General features: G+C 34.8%; 2 protein-coding genes across 7 annotated transcripts in view; both read right to left on the bottom strand.

Annotated features, from left to right (window-relative positions):
- Positions 1–14,695, bottom strand: part of LOC117019053 (pantetheinase-like) — an 84,198-nt gene that overhangs the window by 36,441 nt on the left and 33,062 nt on the right. The window contains exon 9 of one of the 6 annotated variants that reach the window (XM_033100452.1): positions 9,635–9,767. The exons of 4 other annotated variants lie outside the window; for them this stretch is intronic. In XM_033100452.1, the coding sequence (XP_032956343.1) occupies positions 9,754–9,767 (14 nt within the window). In that variant the 3' untranslated portion in view covers positions 9,635–9,753. Of the gene's footprint in view, positions 1–9,634; positions 9,768–14,695 lie in introns of those variants that run through there. One more of the 6 variants, XR_004422424.1, reaches the window with a different exon arrangement.
- On the bottom strand, positions 8,193–9,682 carry TAAR1 (trace amine associated receptor 1). Its single transcript, XM_033100484.1, has one exon. It carries the CDS (start codon positions 9,644–9,646, stop codon positions 8,627–8,629), a length of 1,020 nt encoding a protein of 339 aa, XP_032956375.1. The 5' UTR covers positions 9,647–9,682; the 3' UTR covers positions 8,193–8,626.

Raw genomic sequence — 14,695 nt, forward strand, 5'->3', positions numbered from 1 at the left:
GGGAAAAGGGGGTGAAGGGAATTTTCTTTTACCTGATTTAAAGAAAATATAAAGTTATAATAATTAACCCAATTAGCTATTAGTACGAGGATAAATAAATAGATCTATGGAGAATTTAAAAAGACTAAAAACATATTTTTTCAGTATATATATGGAAACAATTTATTATATTGCCAACAACAGATTAATGGAGAATGTTTAGACTTTTCAATAAATGGCACGGTATGAAGACAATCGGTTATATAGAAAGAAAAGTGAAATTGGATCATCTCTCACACCATACACAATAATCAGTTCCAGAATTAAAGTGAATTAAAAACCTAAATATGGAAAGGAAGTCTATAAAATTCTTAGATGACAATATAGGAATTTTTTTTTATAATTTCATAGTAGGGAATGATTACCGAAGTTACAAAAAGCATAAAACATAAACACTTGTTAAATTTGACTAAATGAGGATGAAGATTTATGTTTAGCAAACATCATCCTAAGAAACTTCAAAAAATAAGCTATTGGGGAAAGATATTTGTCTCAAACATTATTGACAAAGACTTTGCATCAGAAATATGCAAAGAATTACAAAACAATAAGCAACATTTTAAAATATGTTATTTTTTCCAAACTGAGCGTAAATTGCAAGGATGCTCATTGTGATTTTTATATCTTACATACGTTTTGTTTAATATTCTACTCAATATTTACCAGAAACTAATTTGTTTGTAAAGACAGATCATCACAGAGCAATGGGAATGTACAATAATAGAACCATGCCTGAACTGCTATTGGAGATCAGGGAAGGAAGCCTGAACAGGACAAGATTCAGAGGAGTTATACTTAAAGTTAAGGAAGGCTTCAAGAATTCCTAAGTAAACAATTTGATGAAGGGTATTCTGAACAGTAGGAATCGAGTGTTCTGGAAAGATGCAGAGTTTGCAGGAAATTTAGGTAACTTGGTATGGCTGAAATATAATATGCTTATAAGAGAGGGGTGAGAGATAAAGATAGAAAAGCAGGCAGGACAGATCCCAGATGGTCTTTTATGCTAGTCAAAGAATTTGGACATTATGGTGTAAGTAATAATACAATACTACTACAACACCACACAAGGGTTTTACAATAATACAAGTAATAATACAATACTACTACACACCACACAGCAGAAAGACATTAGGACTAGGGACCAAATTTGGGGCTTAAATAGCCAATAGCTACTGTGTGGAAAATGGACTAGCGGGGCCAAGACAAGAGGAATGAAACCAATTGTAGTATTTGTGCAAAGTACAAGGGAGGGAAAGCTAAGATCCGAATTAAGACACGTTGCCCATATTTGACTGGATGTGGAGAGCAAAGAGAAGGAGAAGTCAAGGACGACTCCCAGATTTCCACCTTGAGCAATTCCAAGGATAGAGGTGTCATTCAAAAAAGGACATAGGAAGAGAAGATTGGATAATGAGATAATTTTGTTTAGTTTGGCACATATAGAATTTGGGGTGCCTAATGAAAAGGAGATGTCCAATAGCCTAACGAAAACACTGGTGTATTTTATGTGATCTGGCCAAGAAGAGAAATTAGAAGAAGGCAGTAAGAGCATGGTCACAGCAATGACCTTGAGAGTTCGCTGTATCAGTTATATAGAAAGAATGACATGTGATGCTGCAATTTGAGCTCAAAATTGGTAGTCAGGCATATACGAGTATTTTTTAATTCCATCTCTGCAATTATGAACCAGGTTGACAATGGCCAAATGAATTGTAAATAACAACAACATCATAATAACTCTAATTTATTGACCACACGCTATGCATTATCTAATGTACATCACACAAACTTGACAAATACACTCTCATTTCATTTCCAAAAACTTCACTTCATTTCTATGAAAATTCCAGATGTCGCACGTTAGTGTTATTCACATCTGTATTCTTAGCATCTAGCTAACACAATGACAGCATATAAGCAATAAATACTTGTTATATGAGTTAATAAATTATTTAATGAATGAATAAATCTTCACAATAACCTTGAAAGTTACCTATTACCCATTACGCAAATGAGAAAACTGAAATTTAAAGGTTTAGAAAATTGCTTTCTGCTGCTGAACATTGCTAAACAGCTAATTATGACCCATATTTGAATATAAACTCAGGTCAATATATTTCCAAGTACAATACAAGCAATGATTCTGGTTTCCTTTGTTTGTGGTTTTATTTGACCACAGTGACAGGCATGATGAAGAAGAGAATTCAGATGACTCAATTACCCAGGTAATGACCATTCTTTTCCACTTTGCTTTTTTATGTAAAACTAACCCTGTTATCTAGCTGTACATATTCAAATTTACCATTTTGGTAGTCTCATCTATTACATGGTAGTAAAAAATTACTGCGATGTTTTGTTTTGTTGTGTTTTGTTTTATTTTTCCTTGTAATATAAACCATGGAAGGAAAACCAGTGGATGATCTATGTGTTTTTCCTTATTTCCCAAACTTTTATAATTTTCTGTGCTTATATCAACAGATAATACGAAAACCTTTAGCCATCTAGAAATAAAGTTAACAACCCATGTAAAGCATATGATATCATTGTTGGCAAACTCCTGTTTGTTAAGAGTAAAGACTTGTGAGAATTGTTAATAGCAGTAATTAAATGTGTTGATTGGATATTTACCAATGCCCACTGCACTTTATTTACAGTTTGACACTTTGAAGCTGCAATTGGATCTTATAGTCCAAAGAGACAAGTACAAGCAACATTTCTCTTACTTTGCTCTCATTTGTCAAACTTCTGAATAAATAGAGACCAGAGGGCATCATTAACACATCTTCTCTTCCACTTCAGTCATGGTAGGAAATCATTTCACATTATAAGTCATTGGGGAAATAATTCTACCTCATGGAGATAGGAAAATATTTACCATAGAACTTTATTTGAGGAACCAAATGTTTAGGGAATTCTCAGACTATTAAGCAAAGGCAAAGTGTAAATCTGAGAAAGAAAACTTTAGCTGATGCAAGAGAAGCAAAACATTTTCTACCTATGTGCATTTATAAAGAATATACATTTATTGCCAAAATTAAACCCATATAGGCACATCTACTTAAACTTGGCCGGAGGTAAAACTATGAATCCTGTAGTTTCCCCATAGTTGGCTGCACTTCCTGAAATAGGAAAGAGGTTGGAATTTGTAGCAAGACAGACTTGGGCTCAAACCTGTCTCTAACTTTTATTGTTCTAATCTTGGATACCTTATTATTCCTTATCATTTATTTCCCTAAAAACATGCATAAGGAGACTTCTCTGTCTCTGTCTAAGCACAGAGTACGACAATGAATAAAACACAGTCCCTCACTTCTGCAATTCATAGTCCAGTAGGGACAGTGGACATTTTAACATAACTGATAAGTGCATGGACAGAACGTGCATGGGATAGTTTAGGAGTTCAGAGAAAGACACATGGCTGGTCTGAAGGGATTATAGATAACGTCCTGGAGAGATAACCCTCAAGATGAGTCTTTTTAAATGAGTAAATGTCAGTCAGTAAGGGAGGTAGCGTGGGAGTAGGGGGCCATTTCAGGCACTGGGGGGCTGTAGAAATAAAAGCACAAAGGAGAGAGAGCACAGGAACGACAGGGAGAGCTGGGATTTGAACCCAGGTTTGTCTGGTTCCAAAGCCTGAGGACATCCCTCAGTGTTTCAGAACTCTGCTCTCCGCTAATGTGCTTCAGGGCTTACACAAAGTGTTCATCCAAATTCATTAGATAGGCAGATAATAGTTATTTTGCTGCTAGATATCAATATTATATATACACATATGTAAATATATAGTTATTATATATATATGCATTTTATATAAATTTTTAAAAAATAAAAAATTCCCACAGTTTTCAAACATGCTACATGCAAAACACTGACACATCATAGACTAACAATGCAAAAAATGTGTCACCAGGTTAACTTCCTTCTAAAGATTTTGCATAATTGTAATTGTGAAATTTATTAGGAAAGAGTATTATTCTGCACTGACTTTTAAAAAAACAACAACAATATGTAATGTTTATCTATCTCAACAGCTCTATGCATACTACCTTAGCATATTCTGAGTGAACTCCACCATGGCACATGCCAATAAAATGACAGGAAACAATGCTAATAATGTATGTTTGCTGAGTGTTTTTGTGTGTAAGGACCCATGGTAGACAGTACATCTCATCTAACAACGTGTCAAACTAGAAATAAAATGCAGTGAGGTAGGTAACATTATTGTCTTCATTTTGTTAAGTGAGTAAACGAAGGGTTGGAGTTTTTAAGTAACTTTGTCCAAATAATTGCTGATGAATATTGGAGTCAGAATTTAAACCCATGACATCTGGCTCCCAAGCTTGCCCTCTTCACCACAGATCATCTTCTTGACATAGGGCCTGAGTATCCACATTATTTATATTTATATCATGGCTCCCCAGCCTCAGTCAGAGTTGAGAAACGCTATTTTAACACATCACATTGTGAAAATGTTGACCAACAAACAAATTTTAGCGTCTATCATATTGGTTTTTTGTTGTTGTTTTTTGGGTACCCCTGGTCGTTCACAGAATATGAAAGAATTCACAAGATTCTGAAAAGTAGCAAAGCAAGAAAAGGTTTATTGAAAGTTGGGCAGCAAGGATGCCCACGGCAGTATATAGAGAAGATGGCTGCCACTGCCACGGGTTTCTGTTTGGAAGAGAAATGCTGGCAAAAGGAGTTTGCCAGGGTAGAGTCTGATAGAGACAGCTGCCACGGGTTTCTCTTTAGCTGCGGTTTTATATTTTTCTATGCAGGATGTAGTGTGCTTGTCAGCTTGCAGGGGGTTGCTGTTGAGACTGGGAACTGTTCTGTTTCCACCTATGATGGATATAGGGTGCTTGTCAGTTTGCAGGTGCAGTGCCAGCCAAAGGATTCAGGGCCAAGCAATTAATTTTTAAGCTCATCCTGCTAGCTCACAAACTCACTCCTGTTAACTCTATGCCTGTCTCATCCTACTAGTTTACAAGATCACTCCTGTTAACCCTTTACCTGTCTCATCATCTATCATCAGAGTTATTGCAAATCTGACATATATATTTATGAAGAGGAAAGTTTGCCATTGATAAACTATTGTGAATGGCTTAACTTTAAACTCCTAAATCATCTTAATTGATAAACATGTTGATAAATTTTAATTTACATGAGTCAATGATTTCTTTCTCCTGGGAAAAATCAAAGACAAACAAATTAGATATTGAGGTTGATATGACTTCACAGTAGAACCAATGCCAGTGGAACATTCTAACCAAGTTAGAATATTGAAGCATCACACAGTCACTGGGAGCTTAGAGACTTGGGGAGGTGGGGAAGGCCAGGACCTATTAAAGACAAGTTTACTTTCTTTGAATACTATTTGGAAAATTCATATACCTTATCTTTAAAAAAAATTTAATCTGATTCCTACGTTATCTGGATTATTTGAGTGCAGCATTCAAAATATCTTTCTGAATCATTGTTTTTTTGGTACACTTTATAGTCTGCTAAATTTAAACACATAAATCATTCTTCGTGTATCTTTACACATTTAAGTTAATGTTCAAGCTTTTGTTGACAATGTATCACTAAATAGAAACTATAACTCAGCAGAATCCACAATGAACTAGAGTTCATATGGTTTGCCCTACTTTCTTGGCACATACTTATAACTTTCCATAGACTGGATTATTGACTTCAAGAACCAAGTTTAAAATCAAGATGGAACTTTCCACTTCACTGATCTCTTAAGATGGCATTATTTTTATTAACAATAAGTCAGTACCGAAAAACTTCCTAGTATGTTTATTTTCATCTCTTCCAGAGTAATATTTATATGAATACTCCTTTTTGAGAGAAGAGTGGAAAGTGAGTCTGTTTTGATTGGACATTGTCTGAACTTGGGTAAGAAGTATCATATTGCAATTGCTTTCTTGGTAGTTACTATAATATAGTATATCAAGCTAAGTTTCTTTCCATGGATGCAACCAAAAATTATTCTCAAAAAGAATTTATGGGAAGACTATCTGGACTCATGAAATCATTAGAGAGACTGGAGAAATTAGCTTGGAAATGGACAGACAGGCAGCTATGGAATCTGGGAAACCCCGACAATACCAAGAGCAGTCTGCTCATGATTTTACCACACGAATGGAATGGAAACTCACATGTTTTTCTTGTTTTCTGCTGACTATTCTGTTAAGGATCACTGTCTTTTCCCCTTGGCTAAAATTCAAATTCTAGAGAAAGACTTTCTGCAATTTTTAGCTTGGATTATCCACCCATCTGTTTAGTTAAGAGGAAGTGCACGGGCCTAGTCTTCTCAATACAGTTTCAACAGACTATAGCTGGTTGGAATGGGAAATTTCTCAAAAGAGGATTAGATTCTGGGTAGGAAATGGACTCTGGGCAATCAAAAAACAAAAATACCTTCTGCATGAGGGAATGGAAACAAGGGTAAAATGGTGGATGTGGCTAAATAAAATAAGCCTTCTTGTTTTGCTGAAGCTGAGTTATGGGTTATCTCTTATCATGAGTATTAAGAACAGAAGCTATAAAGAAAGATAGGCTATCGGGGCTTTAGTACTAAGTAAAAAAGTTGGAATTATCGAAGTCATGAGATTGTCCCAGAAAAGTATGGAATCAATATTAAAACCTAAATAGTAATTTAAAATAAATGTAAAACAGGATGACTGATGACTCTTATCATCATTATTGCTTGTACTAACTTCTCATCAGTATTGGTCTAGAAATTCTGACTAATGAAGTATAGCAAGGAATATACATAAAAACCATAACTACTGGAAAAGAGATAAACTTACGACTGAGGATTATGTATAGTGAAAACCCAAACAATTCAACTGAAAAGCTAAAATGCAATTTTACTGTATGCCAGCATTAATTTTTATATAGAAAATATAATGGCGTAAAAAAGATTTATTCACAATAGGTAAAATGCACACACGCACAAAAGTACAAAACATCTAGGAATAATCTTAAGAGGAATGTGTGGGAGCAAATAAAGAACAGCACAGAAACTTGCTGTAAGGTACAGAAAACTGCCTAAATGTTTTTGTTCCCATTTTAAATTTTGACAAAATGATTTCACAAGTGAAAAAAGTAAAGGGAGTTTTTGAAACTGGGAATGATTAGGGGCAATGTGTCTTATTCTATATTAAATGAAAAGATAACTCAGAACGTTTTTTAAATGAACTAGAACAAAAATCTAGTCAGATCAATGAAACAAAACACGTAGTCCTAAAACAGACTATAATAGATAGATTGATTTGTGAGATCATCCGGTTGGTGAACAGAAATTTACATGCAGGAATGTGCATCTTAGTTTCATTTAAAATTAGCTGCCTTGCCCTAACTTACTCATGAGCATAAGTCTCTACTATTAAATAAATAAATCCAAACTCCTGGGGCTACTCAACAGGAAACAGACTTCATGAAGTCTGAATGAGAAACAGCTCAATCGCAAATCAATGCTTATAATTTAGAATGTTTGCCTACTTCCTTTTATGGGATCTTAACTGAAGCCACCATTTGTTCCTTTTTTTTGTTTTGTTTTTTCTTTTTGTATATGCCATTTTAATAGGCATGGCATGTCTATTCTGATCACAACTTTTGCTATCCCTGAGGTTTAGCTACTTTGATGGATGACTGCCTTGCTTTGGGTGCAATCTAGAACCCAGCAAGTAAATTTGTTTTACTTCATATAGCTTATATTTAGGGTTCTACCACACCAGGCATCACCTTGAAATATGGTGAAATCCTTCCAGACTTACTTTCATGAGCTGAAGTAACAGGTAACAGTCAGAAAAAAATTCAGTTTAAAAAAAAAATAATTAAAAACTTCTAAGTGGTCAACACTAGGGAAAAATGTTAAAAAATATCTTTGTACATGTATACAATGTAACATTATACAGTCACCCCCAAAATAATGTTTTTAAGAATTTTGAACAATATAGTTCTTTCAGGAAGTGAACTATGAGTGATATTTTTAGTTTATGTTTCTATTGGTTTTTTTTTTTTTCTGTATGGTACAAATTTCCTACAAGTATGAGAATCAGGAAAACTTATTTTAAAAAGCTGAAAATCAAGCTATTTAAGAATTAAATGTATATTAATAAGGATTCATGATAAATAACAAATTATGTATGAGCAATTATTTAATATATAACATTTAATGTGTACTTTTAGTTGATTTTACAAAAGACATACATTCACGCAAATGAATGACAAAGTCACTGTAACTTGCATTACCAAATGCAGCCCCATATTTTCTACCACTGAGTAAGGGAACACTGTCAATTTCCCGGCTATTCATATAAAAGCAGGAAAGTATTTTTTTTAATGCAGGACCTTAAATTCTGGACTTGCAAAGCTACATATGTATAGTAAGAATGGAAAAGATAGTATCTACCATATCCCAAATAGAAAGCAAAACATAAGCATTATATCTCATCCTACATTCTTTGACTCAAATAATTGATAAAAGACTCTGCAGTTGGTCATGTGGTTGATTACGTTGTGCTTGTAAATGTGGTCTCCATCTGTTTTTGCAAAGCAGAGAAGTATAATAATTCTATGGATTTGATTCTGAAAATAATTTACTCCTAGATGAATCTTTTTGGAAAATTTTACCAAATAGAATCATCTTCAATGCTCTTCTGAACCAGGGATAAAAAAATGCATAAACCATTGGATTAAAAGTAGAGTTCAAGTAGCCAAACCAAATCAATGCATCATTCAAGGTGGGTGGAATAGTATAGTCCAGGAAAGGATCCATGACTGTGCAGACAAAGAAAGGACACCAGCATATTACGAAAACTCCCATCACAATTCCTAAAGTCTTTGCAGCTTTCCTTTCTTTGCTTCGTGAAATTCCATTTTTCTCTTCGAATCCAATTTGAAGCTTCAGATTTGCATCATTAATTGACCTTGCCTGCCCTTTAGCTATGAAATATATTCTATAATAAACACACAACATAATAGATCCAGGTATATAGAAAGAAGTCATAAAGGCCAGTACCCCAGATATTTTGCTAAAGAAGACAGAGCAACCGCCTATGCAGTGAATGTGCTTGTAATACATCTGTTCAGCTCCTTTGATGTTTAGCTCCAGAAAGACCATTCCAAATGCAAAAAGGGCAGGAATGCCCCAGCTAATGAAGATCATCACAAAAATCACCAAGTTACTGATCTTGGCTTTGTATCTCAATGGGTCACACACAGCATAGTAGCGGTCAATGGAAATGAAGGCTAAATGGAAAATGGATGCTGAGCTCAGCATAATATCAGTGCTGGTGTGAATTTTACAGAAGACTTCTCCAAAATGCCAGCAGTGCTCAACAGATCTCACCATGCTATAAGGCATGACCAGGCACCCCAGCAGAAAGTCCACAGTGGCCATGGAATGAATGAGCCAATTAGTTGGGGTATGAAGTTGCTTGAAGTATGATATGGAAATAATAACTATTAGATTGCCAACCAATGTGGTCATAATTATGAGCACCATTAAACTGTACAGTGAAGCACGGACGTCATTTGACCAGCTGCTTTTCACACAGGAAATATTAATTATATTGTGGCAAAAGGACATCATTCCTGAGGGCTATCCAGTTTAAACTGGAAAACTAACCAGTTTAATTTTTCTTTTATGTGTTGAGGAATCTTTCTCCAAAATCCATAATCAGGTTAGAGTTCCTTCTTTTATTTCCATATACCTATTCCAGAAACATGAAAGGAAAAAAAAAAAGAGTGAATCATTGGCAATTTGATTCCTCTTACTTCTAACATAATAACTTGTTACTTCTTACCAGAAATAGTTATTTTTGGAAAGAGCTATTTCTAAGTTTGGTTCAATGGTTCAGTTTAACATTTTTTTAAAAAAACATCTACTTGATGCCACTGTGCTAGAAATGAAAAGCGAATTATTAGGTTGAAATATATGAAACTGACATTTTTGTAGGTCAGAGATGGTTAAATGGCGAATGTTTCATATGCTTTAATCTATGGAAATAATCTTTGCGCAAAGCAAGATTTTGTGAGAGAGACTTACATTCTAAATGGTAGAGAGCAATTGCCAGAAAGTTTAGAATTAAAACACATTAGTGGAAAAAATGAAATATTTTAAATATGCCTATTGTACAGAAGTAATATACACTAATGCGTGCTTCTGCACGTGATCATATATATATTTCTTATTTTATAATTGATTGTAATGGAAAGAAGTTTACATGACTTTACTTCCAGTTCACCAATCATTTACACTTATATTCTGTGCATTATTTAACATTTTAACATCTGTATGTTAATATCATTCCTTATAAGGAAGATATGACATAATTTTACGGGCAAGAAATTGAGGCTTTATTCCTAAAACCATTAAAGCTGGAATATGACCTGGTGTCTCAATTACCAGTACAGATTTCGTTTTAATAATAGTTTTGTTTTGTTTTGTTTTACCACTATAGAAAGGATCAACTCAGATAAATTATTTTCAAGAACATTAAGCTTTGAACTTTCATATAACAAAGTAGGATGTCTTGAAGAGACATTTTTCTAAAAAGGACATAGAGACGGCAAACAGACATGAAAAAATGCTCAACCTCACTAATCATTAGAGAAATGCAAATAAAAACCACAATGAGATACCACCTCACCCCAGTCAAAATGGCTATCATCAATAAATCAACAAACAACAAGTGCTGGCGAGGATGTGGAGAAAAGGGAACCATCATGCACTGATGGTAGGATTGCAGATTGGTGCAGCCGCTATTGAATACAGTATGGAGGTATCTCAAAAATCTCAAAATGGAACTACCTTATGATCCAGCAATTTTACTCCTAGGTATCTAGAGGAATCCAAAATTCTAATTAAAAAAAAAAATTATGCACCCCTATGTTTACTGCAGCACTATACACAATAGCCAAGACATGGAAACAACCGAAATGCCCATCGGTAGATGACTGGATTAAGAAACTGTGGTACATTTATACAATGGAGTATTACACAGCCATAAAGAAGAAAGAAATCTTACCATTTGCAACAAGATGGATGAACCTAGAGAACATTATGTTAAGTGAAATAAGTCAGACAGAGAAAGACAAATACCATATGATCTCACTTATATGTGGAATCTAAAGAAAAGAATAAATGAATGAACTAATCAGAAACAGTCTCAGAGACAAAGAGGAAAAACTGAGGGTTGCTAAATGGGAGGGGGGGTGGGGATAAGGGGGAAGGTGAGGGGATTAGAAAGCACAGTCGGTAACCACAAGATTGCCACGGGGATACGAAAGTCAATTTGGGGAATGTAATCAATAATGTTGTAAAGATTTTGTAGGGTATCCGATGGACACTTGTCTCGTTAGGGAGACCACCTCAGGGGTGATGTAGATGCCTGATCACTGCACTGTACACCTGAAGTTGAACAATAATGAATGTCAACTACAAATATATATATATATATATATTTATATATATATATATTTACAAGAAGCGGAGTACAGCAGTACAGCATTAGGAATAGAGACAGTGGAAATGTAATGGCTGTGTGTGATGTCAGAGGGATAGTGGATGGGGGAGGGGGGTTGTCACTGTGTGAGGGATATAAATGGTAAATGTCTAACTATTGCATTGTTGTGTGCACCTAAAACTAATAAAAAAATGTTAAAAAAAAAGAATATAGGATGTCTTGAGTAACGGCACCTAATAATACCACACTGGTGAAGTGTGGTATCGTGGTCCCAATTATTAAGGATTTTAAATACACAGACCGAAGCACATGGTGAGAAGTGACGTGGCAGGGACAAAAAGCACTGCAATGAGAACCCAGGGACCTTGAGCTTCCACGTGGGCTGTGGCACGGCACCAGAGCTCTTTGTTTTTTTAAGCTCTGAAACCCATTAAAATTTTTTTCTCATGCAATCACAATTTATGACACAGATAAAGTAAAATCTTGTTAAAACAGAGATACCACTTTCTACTAAGCTTCCTCCTCATGCCTCACTGAAGAACCCCAAGATTCCATGGGACCCAGTTTTAAAATTTCCCTTTTAGTTCTATATGATTCGGTAATTTTCAGTTAAATTTTGGAATTTGCAATATATATTCTGCAATATATGTAAATATACATATACACATGTGTGTGTGTGTTTGTGTGTGTGTGTGAGTGTGTGTGTATGTGTGTGTGTGTAAAAAGGAGGGGAGACAAAGAATTTGGAGGAAGAATGTACATTTCTGGCAATCAATAAGCAACCTGTCACTATGCTGTGAAAATGCTAGAAAACAGCAACAAGTCTTAGAATTCCAGGAATCTGCCTTCCTTTGCATCTCTGCCATTCCCTCTGGGCTGACAGTTTAGATCAAGACCACATAGAAATCCAAATTTATCCAAAATGAGAATTGGAAAATAGAGTATTTACATACTAAAATGCATATTTTAAAAGATTTGAAACATCTTACCCCTAACCCCTTTCTGCCTTCTATTCCCAGGAGGAAACATATTCATACCAAATGAATCTGTAAGATTTATTTCAATAGACACCCAGTCCCATTTCATGACAGAACTAACAGTAGACTAAAACTAGGTTGTTTGAACAATGCAATATTTGAAATTTCACTGAAAGAATGATGCGTTTTTTACTATGAAATTTAAGTGTACAATCAACTAAACTCTATCAGTTAAGTTATAAATCTATTTAGATTGTTTTTCTCACTATTTCCTCCTTTTCCTTCTTTCTTTTACTTATGCTGTTGACATATTAAAGGAACCAAGCAGCACACTTTAATCACTGTTTAGAAGTGTTTGTTAATTAATTGCTACCAGTCAAAAAATCATCTTGAGTAGGTTCACTCAGCAGGAACTAGGGTCCAAAAATAAGAAATTGTTCGATTTTGGACCCTATATTCATAGAAGATGAAAAAGTTATTTGACAACTTTGTAAGCCTTGTTGTTTGTACATCTAAAATGTTAGGTTCCCAGATAAAGACCCCAAACTCAGAAGCTTCCTCCTCATATTTGCTCATCCTAATTTCAGACAAATAGAGCCTTAAGCATAGTATCTTGGAAATTGTTAATATTAATGACACTTTAGTAGAATAACTTGCCCGCCAACTCAAAAAATATTATGCATCATTTTTATGCAAGTATTTTTAAAGAGTTATAATTTATTTAGATTTACTTGTTTAAATAAATGTCCTATGGTATTATGAGTTGAATGCTTATCTAAAAATATGATGTAATAGTGGTTTTGTTTCTTTTCTTCCAGCTTTCAGTATTTAGTGAGCTAGAAATGATTATTATTTGTATATACAAATTATCCAAGTTGAACATACAATAGTAATATGGAAGGTTAATAAATCCTTTTTTGATAATCTAGCTAAGGAAACAGTTCTGTGCAAATGATCTAATCACCTAATGTTTGAAAATGACATATGAATTAAAAACATATTTGTAGGAGTTATAGTTTAAAACAATATGTCTAGCAGGACAGGAACTCGCTGGTAGAATGATCCCAATGTCCCAGTAAAAGGCCATCAGCAGCACTAATCCCACCAGGTCTTTTGTCCCTGGTTTTATTAAGCACCCATCTCTAATTGCTGTCTCTCATTTCCATTCTGTTGTATACAACTTCTACTCTGAACCCATCTCCTAATCTACCATTATTCCCAAAACCCTTTCAGATATGCCCTTTGGAGCTCACGGTCACCACACTACTTCCTCAAATGCTTTTCTAAATCGTATTTGTTCTCATTTTGTTCTAACTAAAACTGTCTCTCCTCTGAAGATACTTCATCCCCTGAGGCCTTGTCAACCGTGTGTGTTTTCTCTCCTGCATCCCTAGTATCCCTTTATGCCACAGGACCTGGAGGAAAAGTAAGTGACCTCTTGGACTTACTGCCATTGCAGATCATTGTCCCTCCTTCCTTTCTAACCTCTACCCTTGCACGCTTTGAAGCTCTGTGTTCAAACTGTATCTCTTCCTGCTGCAGACATCTATAGACTCCCAAGTCACTTCTCTTCTTTTCTTGAAGATGTTGGCTCCTAACTATTGTCCCTCTCTCCAAGGCTACTCCTGCCAAAATTCTTGATAATTGTCCATATAAATGATCTAAGAAGAGACATTCAGCTCTTAACCCTCTCTCTTCCAACAAAAATGTCCTCCACTCCATTTCATCTTACATTTCCATGGCCATGCTCTTCTCATAAAAAAAGGCAGGAAAGAGCTACAAACCTGGAGATCTGTGATTTGTGTAAGCTAAGTGGCTTTTTTCACCGATGTTCAGAGGACAAGTTCTATAAAATAATTTGGGACTTATGGGTGGAAAACTAAAAAAGAAGTGATTGAGATATGAAATTTTCATTGGTAAAAGTATAAATAAAGGTTATGAATTTAAGATATAATTATCTTGTTAGATATAATTATCTAACAAGACACTCTTGTTAGACTACAGACATACAAGTTAATAGAAAAGGGCAGAGCCGTCTGAAACTATTGCACTCGAACTTTTGATCAACTTTTAAAGTTTCAGACCGCTCTTGATCAATCTGTGACCATTTTAGCTTCGTAAAGAAAACATTGTCAGTCAATGCAACCAGGTGAATTTATGAAAGGTCACAAGTCTACAATGCTCAAAGGAGATAAA

The sequence above is a fragment of the Rhinolophus ferrumequinum genome, chromosome 3, assembly GCF_004115265.2.
Source record: "Rhinolophus ferrumequinum isolate MPI-CBG mRhiFer1 chromosome 3, mRhiFer1_v1.p, whole genome shotgun sequence".
NCBI classification, from domain to species: domain Eukaryota; kingdom Metazoa; phylum Chordata; class Mammalia; order Chiroptera; family Rhinolophidae; genus Rhinolophus; species Rhinolophus ferrumequinum.